This window comes from Ailuropoda melanoleuca, chromosome 5, assembly GCF_002007445.2.
Source record: "Ailuropoda melanoleuca isolate Jingjing chromosome 5, ASM200744v2, whole genome shotgun sequence".
NCBI lineage: Eukaryota > Metazoa > Chordata > Mammalia > Carnivora > Ursidae > Ailuropoda > Ailuropoda melanoleuca.
Window position 1 is genome coordinate 74,850,265 of NC_048222.1, and position 17,548 is coordinate 74,867,812.

The following is a 17,548-nucleotide window of genomic DNA, read 5'->3' on the forward strand; positions in this document are numbered from 1 at the left end:
TCACCTTGTTTGAGTAACAATGGGCCAACAACAAACTAGGCACGTGCCACGTATCATCTCTAATCTGTACACAGCCCTGCAGCTGAGGTGTCTGATGAGAAAGAGGGGCTTTGACCAAGGTCATATAGCTAAGTGGCTCTGCCAGAATGAAACCTAGCTTACTATCCAAAATCTCTGCCCATTCTACTAACCACGTGACATCTGGGCTCAAATCTGGTTTCCAAATCACGTTCCATTAAAACACCCCCGAATCACATCAGCTGCCCGCTCTGGAAAGGGAACCCAGATGCCCTAGAATGATATCCAATATCCCAAGCATACTAATAATCGATTGATGACCACAGTAACTGGTAAAATGAGAGACAAATTCTCTCTCTGTGGATGACACTGGTGCCCGCAAAGACTCAAACCGACTTGGACACACCGTTTGGTCTCTCTCTTCTCTGCTTGCTTCAGGGCCCATCTGGTTGGACAATATCTACTGCACAGGCAGAGAGGCGACCCTGGCGGCCTGTTCCTCCAACGGCTGGGGCGTCACTGACTGCAAGCACTCAGAAGACGTGGGCGTGGTGTGCAGTGACAAAAGGATTCCTGGTTTCAAGTTCGACAATTCGTTGGTCAACCACATAGAGGTAAGTCCTGTGCTCCTGAGGACCCCCACACGTGGATATTTTCCTTCTTCCATGTAACTCGGTTCTCACCTACTAATTCCGAGAGAGTGCTAAGGAGGGAGCCCCAGCCAACCTGGTTTGATGCAGGGTGGCTGAGGGGAGGATTTCTGGAGAAGGGGAGGCCACCAGTGGGGAAAGGGCTCTCATTTCCTACACAAAAAATGGCTTGGGTGAAGGCCCGGAAGCCCCGAGGCATGAACGGGGATAAGTAGGTCAGTACTGCCCAAGGCTGCGATGTGGATGCGGGAGCAGTGTGAAAGGAAGCTACGGAGGGTGGGCAGGAAAGCCCCTCTGTGCTCTGCCCAGGAGCTTGCCGTTTGGGCTGGGAAAACGTACTAGTTATCAATTGACGTGGAACAAATTACCCCCCAAATTTTGCATCTTCAAACAATAGACTTCATGATCTCAGTTTCCAAGTGTCTGGAATCCAGGAGCGGCTTAGCTGGCTGACTCTGATCACATTCTCTCATGAGGTCACCTGGGCCTGGGAGCCCTGTCCCAAGCTGACTCATGCGGCTGTTGACCAGCTTTAGTTCCTGGCCATCAGCTGGAGCCCTCTGATCGTCTGCACATGAGCTCTCTAGAGCCTGCCCGAGTGTCCTTAAGACATGGCAGTTGTCCTTCTCCAGACTCAGTGATTCAAAAGAGAGAGAAAGGGAGCAAAACCCGGAAGCCACAGCCTTTTATAACCCAATCTTGGAAGGGATATACCATTATTTCTGCTATATTCTGTTGGTCACACAGACTAACAGTATACAGTGTGGGAGGAGATTACCCAAGGGCGTGAATGCAGAAGGTGGAGACCATCGGGGCCCATCTCGGAGGCTGGCTACCAAAGGACCATTGTTTCCAAATCTAGCTGGGGATCAGAGTCACTTTTAAAACGGGCTTACTGGGGCCTCACCCCAGACCTCCTGAATCAGAAGTCCCACTAGGGAACCAGACTAGTTTTGAAAGAGCTCTCAGATGATTCTGATGTTGTCAGCCTGACCCAAGTCAGCATTTGGAAATGGCCAGAGGGCTTGTGATCCTTCTACATTTATGGCTCCATTTCAGAGTTAGCTTTTCAATAAGTTCTCCACCCAAACAACAAGACCCGCAAACATTTATGGCACTGTTCTTATGTACAAGGTATGTGGGGCTTAGGGCAGGCAGAGTGGGCAGCCTCCTCCAGGACATGTTGGATGTCGCCCCCCAAGGCACTGTGGGATCTGCCCTGAAGCCAGGCCAAAGCGCCTTCAGTGTGCTTTAGCCCCCAGCTGACCTCAGAACCAACGCTGAAGAAAGGCGACTTGAAATTGCCCTATTTGGGCTCTAGAGGAAGTTCTCCCCAGACTGTGGTCTTTACATTTTCCTCTCATGACTCACACTGTCCCACTCTTTTCTCATATGTTCCTAGAGCACGCTGAGTACGCTGGGAACTAGTCCCAGCCGGCATTATAGCATGGAAAAGGATTTCCAGCTTTCTCTCAGCTAGCAGGATCAGATTGCTTCTAGCTGACAGTCTTCAAATGCTGCTATTTTATCTGGGACGATTAGAAGAGATTGTCAAAGAGCTGATGTGCGTTAGTGTTCCAGTTATCGATGACAACTTCGCTTTCCCGTAAGGTCTGTGATTTGGAGGATGGGCTTGTCCAGCCCAGTTTCACATGTTCCATCTCCGCTCCTTATGACCTCATACGGGATCATTAGCACCCACTTTCTAAGGAGATTGGGGGGTAGGGGTGTACCTAATTTGCCATTGTATCCAGTAGACACAGCCGAGGTACCTGACAGGAATAGTGTCTCCGACCCCTTAATTTCCTTCTTAGGAATGCATACCACAGATTGTCATCCCCATAGGTGAAGAATCTCCCAGGATCAAATATCAAACAGTGATAAGCGCATAGAAGCAAATCATTCCTTCACAGCATCACTCTGCTTAATAGAACAATGAGCTTGTTTACAGCATCTTTAATGGGCCTCTGTTCAGCCTAGAACCTCGGAATAATACAGTTGGGTTGTCAAGTGAAGACCCAGGCTTCTGGGTATAGGAAAGTCGTTGGTGGTTTGAATAAAAAGAAGATGGGCCAAAATGTCAGTGGGTTTTTGCGGGTGGGAGAATGAAAAGACTCATCCGCCATTAGAAAAAATGATTCTGGAGAAAGGACTCTGGGCATGGCACTTCAACAGAGAAGTGTTTATTGAATCTGGCTCCTAGAAAAAGCAGACCCTTGACTGGGTAGAATAGGCAGATAAATGACCCCCCACATTATAGTAAGAAGTACATTTTTATTCTGGAAGTGCTAAGAGTCCACCATAAAAGCTCAGTTGCTATCTTTACTCTGGACATTTGTTGGGTGCCTGCTATACACACAGCGGTCTGGGTCTCCATCAGGGAAAGAAAACATGGCCCTTATAACCTGAGAAGACAAGATGCATGCCTTTGGAAAGCTAGAGGGTCATTTCAAGGCAAGAAGCCTAGACCCTAAACGAATTTACAGTAACCCAGACAGGACTACCAGGGGGATGGGGAATGACTGGTTTGAAGGGTGGGAAGACTCCCACCGCCTTCCACGCTTTGCAGCTTCCTAGAAGGCCTCCCTCTTGCCTTTATTTATTTTTATTTATATTTTTTTAAGATTTTATTTATTTGACAGAGAGAGAGAGACAGCCAGAGAGAGAGAGGGAACACAAGCAGGGGTGGTGGAAGAAGCAGGCTTCCAGCAGAGGAGCCTGATGCAGGGCTCGATCCCATAACGCCAGTATCACGCCCTGAGCCGAAGGCAGACGCTTAATGACTGAGCCACCCAGGCGCCCCTCCCTCTTGCCTTTATACAGTCAGGCTGGTTCCCATGAGCCACACTGGGAGCTTTCTTGTCCAGCCTCACACACTGAGGAAACTTTCAAATGGTGAGCAGTCCCTGGAACCTCTTCCCTTCGGTGGCAGCCGAATGTAGGTCATGAAAGGGCCCTCATCTCAAGATGTCTGAGGAGAAACTTTGAGAGTTGCCACTCCATCTAGGACTCTGTGGCTTATGCTCATGCTTACTGTCAGAGCTGGCCTGATGGGTAGGGAGCTGCCCAGACCACCTACAGGGGATATTTGTGGGATGTTGAGAAGTTTCTCCGAAATGCCTCATGTAATAGCTTGTGTCAGTAGCTGAAGTCATGGAATCATTCCTCTTGGCTACAGAAATGGCCCCATCAGATGTTTGTGGATAAGAGGACGAGATGTAGGCTGGTGGACATGCAGTTAGGTGGGGCCACAGTGCGATGAGTAATGGTGCCCGGGAAGACTGCAGGTTAATCCGTGAACACAGCAGATGGTCTCAAACCGTAGTTCTGGGGCCTGGCTCCTGCCTCTCTAACAGCAGACGCTTACCTGGAGAGTAAAATATGCTTTGATAAAAGTTGTAGGGGACACGAAACTAGAAGGGATTGCTGAAATATAACATTATTGAATGAGATTCAGAAAAACCTCAGTAAGTTAAGATAATAGGCCCAAACCGTAATATATTAGGGATGAATTCAAGGTCCTATGTCAAGGTTCATTGAAAAAAAAATCAGCCACAGAGTGAAAACCAAGGAGAGTGACTGAAAAGCATTGATTATATCTTTAAAATCCCTGAAGGGGATTGGCTGACTAAAAGCTCTGTATAAGCCAAAGCTATGATATGGTGGTAAAAAACAAAAAACAAACAAAAAAACCCCAGAAAACAAAAATTAAAAAAAAACCCATAAGCGTGAATGTGCACTCATACACTGACGGAAGAATTCTTCCCCTAAACTCTTAGTTTTTTGGATCAAGGACAGATCCAGGGTTCAGTTCTGGGGCCATCTTTTAGCTAGGTCACCCAGAGGATGGACCCGCAGGATGGAGACAGGTCTGGAAACCATATCATATGAGGAAATGAAGATATGGTGACAAGAAAAGAGAGGGGAGGGGAGCCATGTGGGTTCTCTTTAAATATCTGCAGTGTTACCATGGAGAAGATGTGTGGTTTATTCTAACCCAGAACCAAGATGGATAAGAAAGTAATGGGACGTAGATTTCAGCTCGGAGTGAAAACTCTGTTAACACTTAGGTCTGCCCCACAGTGCATGGAGCTGCCCGGTTAGTAGCAAGCTCCCGTCACAAGAGTCATTCAAGCAGGAACGGGATGACCTCCTGCCAGGAATGTGCAGCCAGATTCCTACACTGGGAAGGAAGCAGGATGAGGTGATTGCCAAGTTCTAAGATCCCTGCTTACTCTGCATTTACGAATATACACTCAGCCCACGCAAGGGGTGCCCATAGCTGGCTGTGGGCGGGGCGCACCATTGTGTGAATCGGCAGCTCTCTCTCTCTCTCTCTATCATACACACATGCACATGCACACACGCACACAGAAGGGATGCCCGCTGGTGTGTGTGCTCTGTGCTCTGGCTCTCTCCCTGCCTCTTTTCTGGTCCCACCCAACCTTGGCCTTGAAAGCAGGAGCAGACTTTCTGCCCTTACTCTTCCACATGAAAGCGTGAGCACTAAGGCCCTCCCTGGACTTCCCCAGGTAGAGGTCCATGAATTCAAGTGGCCAAGAGTGGAGCGTGGTCAAAATGAGAGGTCAGTTAATGCCTTCTCTGTGTCTTATGACCCCAGGTGCAAATGACTGGCCTAATGAAGACGTGATGAGGTCACCTCCCCCACCCCCCATCCCATCTCTTCCCACCCTCGGAAGGGTATGACCAGGATCTCTAACATCCGTCCTCATTGACTCCTGGAGATTGGGGGCAGATCACAGACCATTAGAGGTGACCCTCCCAGGCTTGTGCCTTCTCCGGAGCACACTGGAATTCCCCAAGCAGAGAGTGGAAGAAAACGGAGCATCAGTCTAGACCAAGTTCATCCCACTTTGGAATGCCAGAGGCCTGAGTCACTTAGCCCTGGGGCCTGGCTGATGAATTTCACTCAGTGAGCTCACTGTGCTTCCAGTGGACTCCTCCATCTGCTTGGGGCATCCCTGGGGGCTCTTTGACACTTCATGAGTTCCCTTCTAAAGAAGGGAAGAAGCACATCTCCTTCACATGAATGACCCCACCAAGGGAGAGTTCATAGGTTTGGACCCTGAGCTACTGTTGGCCAGCAGCCAGAACACTGGGCACGTCCATTCTCTTTCTGAAGATGAGCTGATTGAATTCTGTCCCTTCCAGCTAGACAGTCTGTCATGCAGGGTGGCAATGGTTTCTCCATCAGAATGACACAGCATGCACTCATCATTTACAAGGGAGTTTTAAATATTCTGGAGAGGAAAAAACTCAGATGATTTCTGTCAAAGTGCTTAGCAGACTGTAAAGTGCTGCAGTAGGTTAGCCCTGTGGGTCCGCCAGCCAGCCTTGGTTCACGGCATCCAGAAAAGTCACCAGGTAGAGTCTCAGTTCTCCGGTTTTCTGGCACAGACTGTACGGTCACGTCTGGCTAGGGAGCCTGTCTTAGACCCCAGAGTCGAAGGCAGGGCCCCTGAGTTCCGTTCCGGTGGATCCTGAGACTTGCAGCTGTGTGTCCGGAGTGCCTGAGCCTTCCTGGGTCTCTGGACTGTAAAACAGCCTTCTCAGAAGGCAAATGAGTCAGAGGCCAATCCTCAAAACCTTCTTAAAAAGAGGCAAGCAGGACCAAAGCATGAAATGCAAAATACTGTTGTTTCCACTGTGCAACTTTTAAACCTGGGAAACAGAGCCCCAACTAAACCTCCCAGGATTTCAGAGGCTCTTAACTTGAGAGGCTTTGTTTCCTGTCTGTGGCAGTGGACAAGTTGGAAAAAGCATTAGATAAGGAGGGATTACAAATCCAGATGCCTTCCTGAGTAGACCTCTCCACACTGGCTGTTTTGCACATTGCTAAGTCATGTGCTCATAGAAGGGCTCAAGGCTGGAGCCATGTGTTGTGAGATCAGGGAACATACAGATCTTTTCCTTTTCTTCACACCCCCACACCACCTTCTTCCATACCCACTTTTTAAAGGCTCTTTTGCAAAGGCATTTAGGTTACCGGAACTGATTGGAAACCCCCAGGCTGTAAGATTTAGGTGTGGCCCATCCCTCCAGTGGCCCCCGACCTCAGTTTCTCCTTGTGACAGCAGGCAGCCCTGAGGTCTGGAGAGGCCAACAGAAGGACAATGAGGCCAGAGCTGGGAGACTCTTGTACCCCTACCCTCCACCCTTTCACATCCTTCTGGAAGGGCACGGAGACCTGAAAAAGCTCTTTCTTCTCTTAACCACAGGAACTGAGGCTGGTGTGAATTCTTAAAATTCCAGGAGTCCAGGTTTGTATTAGTCACCCTCAGCTGCCAAAATGCTTCAAGGTTTCCCTCTCAGCAGCAGCCTTATCTCACCAGCATCTGGGGTCTCTAGGAAGGTCTGAGAACTTTCCAGCCGAAAGTCCCCCCCCACGCTTCCCCCCACCAGAGAGTGGGTGCAGCAGGTTGCACTGGATGATTTACAAAAGAAAGGGGGTCTGTCCTCATCTCTCCTAGCCTAAATGTAGTCCTGCTTCCCCTGATGGCTGCGGGATAGCTGGATGACCTCCCACCGTGGCAGAAGGAGAAACGGTAGCAAGTGGGCAGTTTGTGCCTGACGCTACGGTGGGAGCCCACCGCTCTGAATCCCTAGTCTTGCCGACCCGTTGAGCAGGGCCATCAGATAGAGCTGTGCTGGGTTTGTCTCATAGCTCACAGGGAGCTTGGGCTAAAGGGTGTATGTATGAGATCCTGTCTGGTGTTAACATTCCATGATTCTATTTATTGAGTCTCTACGTGGTCAGGGCTGGCCAGCCACCACAAGGAACCCAAGAGAATTTTCTCTGGGATGACCTATTTTCCCAACTAAAAATAGGTCATAACATCTGAAAAGCAAAAGGGCATTTATGTGGATCATGGTACAAAATACTTGAAATTGGGCACGTCCTGACAAACCTGGCAACCTGATTCCTGGCCAGGGTGTTGTTCACACAACTCTTTGAAAAGTATAAATACTATTATATTTGTGTGTGAGGTGAAATAAGTAAATAAGCAACATTGTACTTACCTGTTAGATGAAATAAATAAGTCGCATTAAAGTTTATCTTAGGTGAAATAAATAAATGGACAGCATGGACTCCAAGTTCGAACGTGTAGATTTGGATGGGAAATCTGTGGCAGCTTGGAAAGGGAGAGAAGAGAGAACATGAAAGATTAGACATGGGATACAAGATGGGAGAAGCAGGCAGGAGAAAGACTCGCGTTGCCCTGGATCGGTTCTGTAGGGCAGTCCTCTCATGTGGCTAGAGTGGGGCTGCAGGGGATGGGAGCAGTTCAGATGAGTCACCTCGCCCATGCTGGAGGGATCAGTGCCAAGAAATCCCCCCGCTCCATCCCCGTGAGGCTGTTGCTAAGTTAGTTGGATGCTGGATCTGGTCATGCGTTCGTCTGACACGTTTTCATCGAACACCAGACGCTGTGCCGGCGCTGGGAGTAGACGAGGAAGGAGACAGCCTTGCCTTCCTGGAGATTGCAGTCTGCTCGTGAAGGACAGTTCCACAAATCGTGCCTTTGTTACCATGGTGATAATTACCCTGAGAAGCAGTAGGTACCCCAGTTGGGAGTCTGGCCCAGGACATGGCTGGTTGGTGGCGTCAGCCCCCCTGCTGGGTCAGAGGGACTGGTTGCTGGAGCAGGTGTCCTGCCAGCTTCCTGCAGACAGCAGGGCTCGCTTGTTCCCTGAAGAAGCAGGCTCTGTTACCTACCCCAGTGCTTTCAGGTTGGAAAAGGAAATACAGAGCATTCGATTTTCCAGCAGCCTTGTAAGGCTCTGGATTTATAGGAGGAGGGCCCAGACAGACTGCCGCTTTTTTCCTCTGGTGGCTCAGAATGACCTCAGCTCTCCACACCACCCCCACCCGACAGGCCTCCATCACATAGAGCGGAGGAGCCATCACGTCAATGCCTTCTTCCCCTTCATCCATCTCTTCCCCTTCATCCATCTCTTCCCCTTCATCCATCTGACCCAGTGGGAGTCCCCGGATAGAGACTGTTACTTCTTACTCAGCTCCTTACTCTGTGAACGCTGATCTCATCATCAAAAGGAGATAATTACAGGGGCACCTGGGTGGCTCAGTGGGTTAAGCGTCTGCCTTTGGCTCAGGTCATGATCCTGGGGTGCTGGGATCGAGTCCCGCATCGGGCTCCTTGCTGAGAGGGGAGCCTGCTTCTCCCTCTCCCTCTGTCTGCCGCTCCCCCTGCTTGTGCTCTCTCACTCTCTCGCGCTCTCTCTGTCAAATAAATAAATAAGATCTTAAAAAAAAAACCAAAAACGGAGGCAACTACAGTGTGGCCAGACTCTTGCCTCAGGCTGTTTATGGATGATACCCATTTAGCTAAACCATCTAGATGTGTGCTGAGGGTCAGATCATCTTTTAATTCAGCTCAGTAACTTCCGTAGCATCAGATTTTGAGAGGCAAGGGAGGGTGTTAATAGCCCAGTGACAAGGGAGCACGCAGAGAGAGTGTAGACCGTCTGCTTGTCCATCCGTAAGTCACACAAGCAGTGCTTATGCTGTGAAGAGAGGCAAGGGCTGCCTAGTTGTTTATTTTGCATTAAACAAAGAATAAAGGGAGTCTTTACTACATTTTTGGCTTGGGAGTTCAATGTTCAGCTAAGACGAATTCCTGTAATCGGATTTTTAAAAAATGATTATTGGTTCGTTCCAAAAATATTTGAGGACCCACTATGTGTCATGTCTGGCCCTAAGGGCCATGGATAAGACAGAAATAAATAAGGCACTGTCCTGCCCTCAGGAGCTCACAATTCTGAGGTGGCAAAAACACATTGGAAAGATAAATAATCAGAGTATAAGATAGTCAGGATAAGCCAAGGACTAACTGAGCAACTCAGAGAGCAAATGCACAGGGAATAAAGAAATCCATTCTCTGTGGACTAGATATTTGGGGAAGGGGGCTTCATGGAGGACTTGGTGCTCTGTTTCCTGTCAGGAGTGACAGTAAGAGACTGGCGTGTCGGGTTGGCCGGTGCGTCCCAGGGCCTCACATGGTGCCAGGAGCACTCAGACACGTTTCAGATGCATGAATGAGATTGTCCCTGAGGTCAGTAGGACTCAGACAGAAGGAAAAGAGAATTTCAGGGAGGTTCAATGCTGGGCTTTAAGAGTGATGTCTGTGGCAGTGAGAGAAGGTCGCTGGCTGGAGAAAGGGAAGGGAGGGTGTGGTATGGATCAGGGAGCCTAAGGCCTGGGGAGCCATGGAAAGGTTTAGAGCAAGACCCGACTACACAGTAGGCAAGGTGCTGTGAGAGGCAGACCAGGTCAGCGATTCCTCCACACTGGGGAGCCACTCAGCCTGTGTGAAATGACAGGGGTCCAGTCATTTCACGCCCATGGCTCCTATTGCCACCTGACTGGCAGATGGAGATGGGAATGGGCCAGTGATGGAAGGCTAGACGGGACGCTGCTGGGTGGCTGGGCAGTAGGTCTGAGGAGGGCAAGGTGCAGAAGGGAGGTGAGGCTTGTGGTCTGCAAGCTGGACGGGCAGGAGCCTGACTTGGTGAGCGGAGGCAAGGCTGAGGGTGTCTTGGATGTGTCTGGTTTGAGGTGCTGAGGAAGGTGCCGAGCTGGTGGTTGGGAAAATGGATCTCAGTCTGCAAGGCCAGTTTTTGAAACAGCTGAATAAAGGCAGCTGAGGGCTTAGAGAGCAAGTTGCAGGAAGCCGTTAGCAATAGAGGGATGAGGCTTGCTAGGCAAGCAGAGGTTGTGGGGGACCAGCCATGCGTCCTCGTTGGGATGACTGCGTACTTGCGTATCTCACCACCGAGGTCCTCCCTTCTCGACACCTCTCCAGGGATGCCTTCTCAGGTGGGAAGGCCTGGGCTGATATTCCTTCAGAGGGAAGGAAGATAATTGGGCTAAGATGGGGCCCTTACACACATGCTTCCCAGGATGGGGCGGGGGGCTTCGCACCCAGTGCCGAGCTTTCCAGTTGTGAAGTATGTCCTTACAGGCTTTCTGCTTGCTTGCCTTGCCTTGCCTCCCACTGTATCTTTACCTGATGCAATCTTCAACTAGCCTTTCAAAATTGGTGATTTTTCCTCATTGGCGACAGCCCCAGACTGTCGCATTGTAGAATTTTTGCAAGTCATTCACAGATGCTGCAAATGTGAAATGTTGTGCAGACACAAGACTGGGAGTCCTGCCCTGGTGCTCCTGCAGCAGCTTTTCTTTCCAGCAGCCCGCTGGCTGAAGCAAGGCAGGTCCTCACCTCCCTGCGCCTGGATTTGCCCTTTTGGAAGTGTTTGATCATCACTGTCGGGGCTCGAGCCCTGCTGGGGACGAGATGAGTTCTGAGTAGGACAAGTCTAGAAGGTTCTATGAATTACTTGGAAGAAGGTCTCGTTGGAAATCTGGGTGAACTCTTATCTCTGGCAAGAGAGACAGCATTCAGACTTTAATTTTAATTTGAAAATATGCCAGACACATTGCCACCTTTTGGGCTATAGGGCTTAATGTATAATCAGCAGGTCTAGAGAGCTCTTTGTGAGAAAAAAAAGTGTGTCTATGGTTTAGTGTTTCACATCTTCTCTTCTCTTTTGGAGTTGAATTTCTGAGGAAAAGAAAAATCTAGCCCTTGTGGTTATGGAAGAGATTCCACAGCAGTGAAGTAAGGGGGGAAGTTCTGTGTGTCTGTGTGTGTTTTCCTGCACAGAAGTTTCTGAGCAGCCTGTGGGAGCTCGTCAGCGAGCAGTGAGCCCTGAATGTGCGCCACGAAGGGTTTCCCTGCTGCCCCCTGGCCCGAGTCCAAGAGCAGCTGGGAGGCAGCTCTCCCCACACGTACACTACACTCTGGTCTGACTCATGGCTCCTCCCACTGGAGTACAGGATGGACTTTGAACACGTGCAGTCCCCAAAGGGACCACCCAGAAGGCCGAGCCCCTGACCCCGCCTCGTGTGGGTGGACTCAGTACCTCACACTGGATGGGGCATGAATGGGAGGGCAGAGACCAGTGGTCCCCTGTCCGGAGCACAGGCTTGGAATCCGAACTAAGTCCTCACCCTTGTTTACCTACTTACCGGCTGTGTGAACTGGGAGAAGTTGTGAAATCTTGCCAAGTTTTCTCATTTTTCACCCGGGACACGGGTGTACCATCGGCCTGCTCATGGGTTGTCATGGGAATTGAGGGAGCCCAGAGCCTGCCGTCTAGTCTAATGATCGGTTGGTGTTTGATAAGTGAGGGCCCTCGCCCAGTTTTTGTTATTCAGAGAAGAGACAGGGCCTTGTGGCTGGGGCAGAGGGAGGAAGCCTGGCCAGGCCCATCGAGGAGAGAGACTGAATTTTGTTGAATGAATGAATAAATGAATGACTGAAGTGAATTTGAGTCTGACGTAATGAGGAGTTGGTTCCATGGAGGGAGAAAAGAAGACATTCCATTTTGAAGGAACGGCCCTGAGCTTGTCCCTCTCTGGACCTCTCCTGCACTGCATGGGTGTACAGACACCCTCCCACTCCCACATACAGAAACACACACACACACACGCACTCACACACACACACGTGTGCGCGCGCACACACCCACACACACAGGCAGGGAGTTGGTGGGAGAATAAAGACAAGGACACCTTGCTCTAGCACATTCTCCTCTCTGAACCTCATTACCCATATCCTTGAGCCCACTTGGCTCCCCCTCCCCCACACTTCTGTGAAAGAGATGCCACCTGGCCCAAGACAAGGGTACATGGGTCTGCCGTATCCCCTCCCCACTGTGGGGGCTGGGGTGCCGAGGGTCACATTTCACATCTCCCCTTAGTGAGCCTGCACTGCTGCCCCATGACAGGGGGCGTGGGGGAGGGAAGGATCGGAATTTAATAAAGTTGGTCGGGCTGCCTGCCCTGTGGAGTCACAGGGCTGGCGCCTCAGCGGTAACTTTCCTTCTGGGCATTTTGCAGTGCGCTGGAATTCCAGCCCCGCCTCCTGAGGTGGGAAGAGGCAGGAGGGGGCTGGTCCGCAGGCTGGTCCAGAGATCAGGCCCTTTCTTGGCTTGTCCCTGTCCACGTGTCTTGGTGGCACAGGTCCTGTGGCCTGAATGGAGGCCGTAAAGAATCCAGGATTTAAGCTGGCAAACATAATCCTGCCCCTGGCACTTTCCTTCCTCTCTGCGTGGAGAGGAGCCGGGGCCAAATGCCATCACTCCTGGCCCACACCCTTTCCACTGCCTTGCCGGGCTGCTGGAACAGGGCCTGGCTTTGCACCCTGAAGCCGGGGTGAGGAGACATGAATCCCCGGGCACCCAAATAATGGTTCTGTTCAACCTCGTGGTTCATTTGCATCCTGGCCGGACAGGGGCTCAGGCACTCAGGTTGCCAGGATCCTGTGCCCGCAACACCCCCCTTCCCTGGCCCAGCTCGGAGAGCTCCTCACACTGCCCTCCCTGCCTCTAGGTGGTTCTCGGAAATAATTAGAGTCAACCAGTTTTCTTATCTGGAAAATGGACGGCAATAGCTCCGAACCACTCCATTCTGTTAGTTGAGGATCGAGCAGGAGAATGCACTAGAACACTCCTTTTGCGGCTCGCACATGGCTGTTGCTGTTCCATTGCAGTTAACCAGATCTGAGTACAGATTTGGGGCTGGGGACAGTGAGGGGGCTGGAGGCACAGGGGGCATCAGTCCTGACCGGCTGTGGGCTCCTCACTAAGTAATCTGGGCATTATTATTCAGTCAAGGGACAAGATCTCTCTGTGTTTTAGAAAGGCCTCTGCTGGCTGGCCCTGTAGCCGATGGATGGAAGAGGGAGATGGAGGCAGGGACCCAGGGAGCCTTGCAAGAGCCGGTGGTGGTCCCATAGGGCAGAGGCAGAAAGAGGAGGGGGTGGAACTGAGAGATTCGGGAGGGAGCTTCTGTAGTGTTTGGGGGCACATCGAGTGAGCACAGGTATCACTAAGTCCAAGTAGCCCCTCATTCCTCTCATCCATCTTGGCCTCTTGAGGCCCCCTGTCCTTCTTCCAAATCCCTGGGCCTCTGGGGTAGGCGTGGGGCAGGGACACTGCCACTCAGTGTCAGAGGTGTGGGGAGGAGAGCCCACAGTGCAGTGTGGCAAGAGTCCCCCCATGCCCAGCCTCTTCTGCTTCCTCCTGTCAGGGTCCTGACTCTTTGGTCACTGCCTCAGAAAGATGGATGGAGGTGGGAGTGGGGGTGAGGAGAGGGCTTTCCCAGGGCCTCAAGTCATCTGGAATCTTTCCTTTCCTGGCCACAGCTCAGTGACGGCGTCCATCCCTACCTCCTGCTGGGCAGGCCTGAGTCCCTACACAAAGCCCCCCTCCCCCTTCTCTCCTGGGGTTTTCTGCCTGAAGGACGCCCACACCAGGGGACGACGTAGAGTGCGGGATGGCACCGCCAGCCTCAGGTGGCCAAGGCTCCTCCACCTGACACTTCAGTTTTGCTCAAAGCTTAGTGGGGACACACACATACAGGTACACATGTGCATGCAGACATGCTTTGGTGTAAAATCCAAAATCCAGATTGTTTTTAATATAGAACTTGTAGGGTCAAAGAACACGTTCTCACTTCTGCACTTATTTTGAGAACCCACGGAAGGGGTCTGCCGCCTGCACTGTCCAGGCTTGTAGGATGTAGGAGAAGCCGCCGGGGGCCTGGGGCTCCTCTCTGACTGCCCCTGGCCACACCTGCCCNCCTCCCCCCCCCCCCCCGCCCACGGCTCTGCAGGGCAGAGGCAGGCTGCAGAGTGCCCGGCCTGCAGGCCCCCCTCATGGCCAGACCAGGCAAGTAACTCCTCTGCCCCTGTGCCTCCTCCTTCCAGAACCTGAACATCCAGGTGGAGGACATCCGGATTCGAGCCATCCTGTCGGCCTACCGCAAGCGCACCCCCGTGACAGAGGGCTATGTGGAGGTGAAGGATGGCAAGACCTGGAAACAGATCTGCGACAAGCACTGGACAGCCAAGAATTCCCGAGTGGTCTGCGGCATGTTTGGCTTCCCGGGGGAGAAGACGTACAACACTAAAGTGTACAAGTAAGGGGGCGGCTGACTCCTGGGCTCTCACCCTGCCTGGTTACAAGTCAACTCTGGCAGGGGGCCCCCCGCAAAGGAGAGTCCTTCCTGCCCCATGTTGTGGCAGGCCTGCCCGTGGCCCTCCTGTAAGCCTGCCCTCGAGAAACTTCTGCTCCTGTGGGAGAGAGACCCCAAAAGCATGACAGAGGTAGGGTGAGGGAGGGTGAGGGCCAAGATGAAGGGCAAGGTGCTCCATCCAGGAAAAACCCCACCTCTCGGTGCACACGGTCCGCGTAGTGACCACAGGGGCTGAACGAGGACAATACTAGCCAGGCCGGGGGGGCAAGGACAATGCCAGCTTAAGGAGACATGTCCACTTTTCCTCAGGAAATGATTATTCAAAGAAATCTGGACCTTTCAGCAACTGTCAGGAAATTGAAAAATGGTTCGATTTGACTCGGTTACACGCATCCCAGTTAAACTTACAGTGCTGTTATGGTTTCCAAAGTTAGCATCTCCCAGGGGTAAAGGGAGGCGATACCAATGAGACTTAGAGTAACCTGCCCCGAGGGGTGTCCAGTGAAGGGATTGGGCCCCCTGCCAGGCCGGCCGCTGGAGTCCCTTGGTTGGTAGTGGGGTCTCCCTCTCTCCTCTCCTGGTGGTAACGACGGTCTGTTTCTGAGTGCTGACTTGTGCCGGGCTCTGCTCCTAGCCGTCGAACCCTCACAGCACCAGGAAGTAGGGGGCTGCTTCAGAGTCGAAGAAAGAAAGTCAGAGAGAGGCAGTAGAGCTAGGATACGAACACGGGTCTCCATCTTCAGGGTCTACACTCCTAGAGAGTGTAGACTCACGACACTACCTCTCTGCTTTCAAACCAAGGACAGGGAATTGCGAAGTCAGGAGACATGGGTTCCAAGCCAGGCTCTCCTTCCAGATCCCTGGGGTCGGGGCGGGCTCCATACCTCCTTGGGCTTGGCCTGGCCGCCTTTGGTTAGAGCCCCCAGTCCGCCGCAGGGGTGAGCGCTGGCAGCCGGGCAGGCTCACCACACCCCTGGGGGTGATCACAGTGTCGATTCCCACCTCCTCAGCCTCAGACACGGCCCAGACCTTCCTGGTCGCACAGGGCAGCTGGGAGGTGGAGCGGTCTCCGGCCTCTGAGTCTCTGGAAAACTCCCGCCAGCTGGTCAGCTCCTTCCCTGGGGACACCTTCTCAGCTTTTCCGACCCACTGGAGCCAAGAAAAGCAAACCCCTCCCCCGGCTGGCCCCACCACAGCCCCCAGCCCAGTCCCAGGAGCGGGACGGCTGCCATCAGGCCAAGGCCAAGCAGCACAAGGTTTGTTCAGTTGAAAGCCATCTCCCCAGCTGAGGACGGTCCTGAGTCCTCTTCCTGCTTTCGAGGAGGGGTCTCCGATCTGTTTTGGCGCTGTGCCCCGGGCGATCCTCTCATGGGCTGGGTTGGAAACCCTCTCCTTGCTCCTCCCATACTCCTGTGTGCAGCTTCCCTGTTCAAACTGGGACAGGAAAAGGCCCCAAAGGGCTGGGAGGCATCCAAGGCCATGGTGGTGGGTGGTGTTCTCAGCCACATTGGGAGATGATTAACTGGCGCTGCTGAAAACCAGCTCCAATTCCTGACCTCTCGCCGGAGAGGGCAGGAGGGCGGGCGCTAAACCTTGCAGATTTGTTTTATGTTAGCCTCAGAGGCTCAACTGACCGTTGGGCCCCAAAAGAGAAGGGCACACTGGGAAGTTTCTGCCTCCGTGGTGCTCTTCGGGGCAGTGATGGCAGGCGGCTGGAGGAAGCTGTTCGTGATGAGCTGGGACTCCCAGGGCCTATGGCAGCCTCAGACATCACCTGGTTCAAGCCCTCGGTCTGCACAGAAGGAGACGCAGGGCTGCAGGCAGGGCACTCGGGGGTCCCAGAGCCCACCCGCCCGGAGTCCGCAGGGGAGCCCAGTGTGTTCTCCACACTGCTGCCACCCCCTTCAGCCCTGGCTCCTGCTCTGCTCCACCCCAGAGGCGGGGCCTGGCTGGGTGGCACAGGGAGTCTGGGAGCTGGGGCGGGGCTGGCCTGGGGACGGGGTCTGTGAGCCGTGCTGAGAGGCTATGGACAGCAGAGGCTTGGGAGCCAAGTGAGGGCCACCCTGCATGGTCCCTGAGTTTGCGTCTTCCAGTAGCATCTTTCCCCAGTTCTCTTTGACCCTTCCCGCAGCCTGTCCCTGCTGTTGCTGACATCCCTCAACCCCAGGGAGGCCCTTCACGTGAACCTAGGGAGGAGATTGTTTTCAAAGTGATTCTGTCTGGGGCGGGGTTAGCCATCTCCAAGTCTCTACCAGGTCCAAAGGAGCTTTGCAACCTTAGACATTCACCTGGGCAGCGCCTGAGGCCTCTCCTCTTGCTCTGTCTGCTAACTGGTGTGTCTGGGGGCCACTCAGGGGCCTCGGTTATCCCCAGGGCCGGGACCACAGCTCATGAGAGTCTCTCGGCTCACCACCGTCCACCCTCCAGGTGGTTCCCAGTGTTCCTCAGAGTCCTTGTGCCCGTAGGGCCACCGAGAGTGGAGTCAGTTTCCCCACCAAGGGCTGCTTTGCCATGAGCTGACTTATGCTCTGGTCCGGGGAGCCGTGAAGGCTCCTTGAAGCTAATGACACCGAAGCTTCGGGGCCCCGTTCTTGGAGCAGGAGCATTTTGTGGTCCTTTTTGTTCTTAGAGCAGGATCCCAGAGCTGACATTGATTTACTGACGGGAGCTCACTAAGCTGAGATTCTGCATCTAATGTTACGTCTCGGGAGTTAGGAAGAGCTTTAACGATTTGGTTGGTTGGGTGAGACGTGAACCAAAATGTGGCCCACTGTGAGCGAAACGGATATGCCTGCCC

The 17,548-nt window shown here is 52.6% G+C and overlaps 1 protein-coding gene across 5 annotated transcripts in view; it reads left to right on the forward strand.

Annotated features, from left to right (window-relative positions):
• LOXL2 (lysyl oxidase like 2) overlaps positions 1-17,548 on the forward strand; it is an 87,691-nt gene that overhangs the window by 32,556 nt on the left and 37,587 nt on the right. For all 5 annotated transcript variants that reach the window (XM_034661265.1, XM_034661260.1, XM_034661261.1 and 2 more), the window contains exons 3-4: positions 457-632; positions 14,483-14,694. In XM_034661265.1, coding sequence (XP_034517156.1) covers positions 457-632; positions 14,483-14,694 — 388 coding nt within the window. The remainder of the gene's footprint in view (positions 1-456; positions 633-14,482; positions 14,695-17,548) is intronic.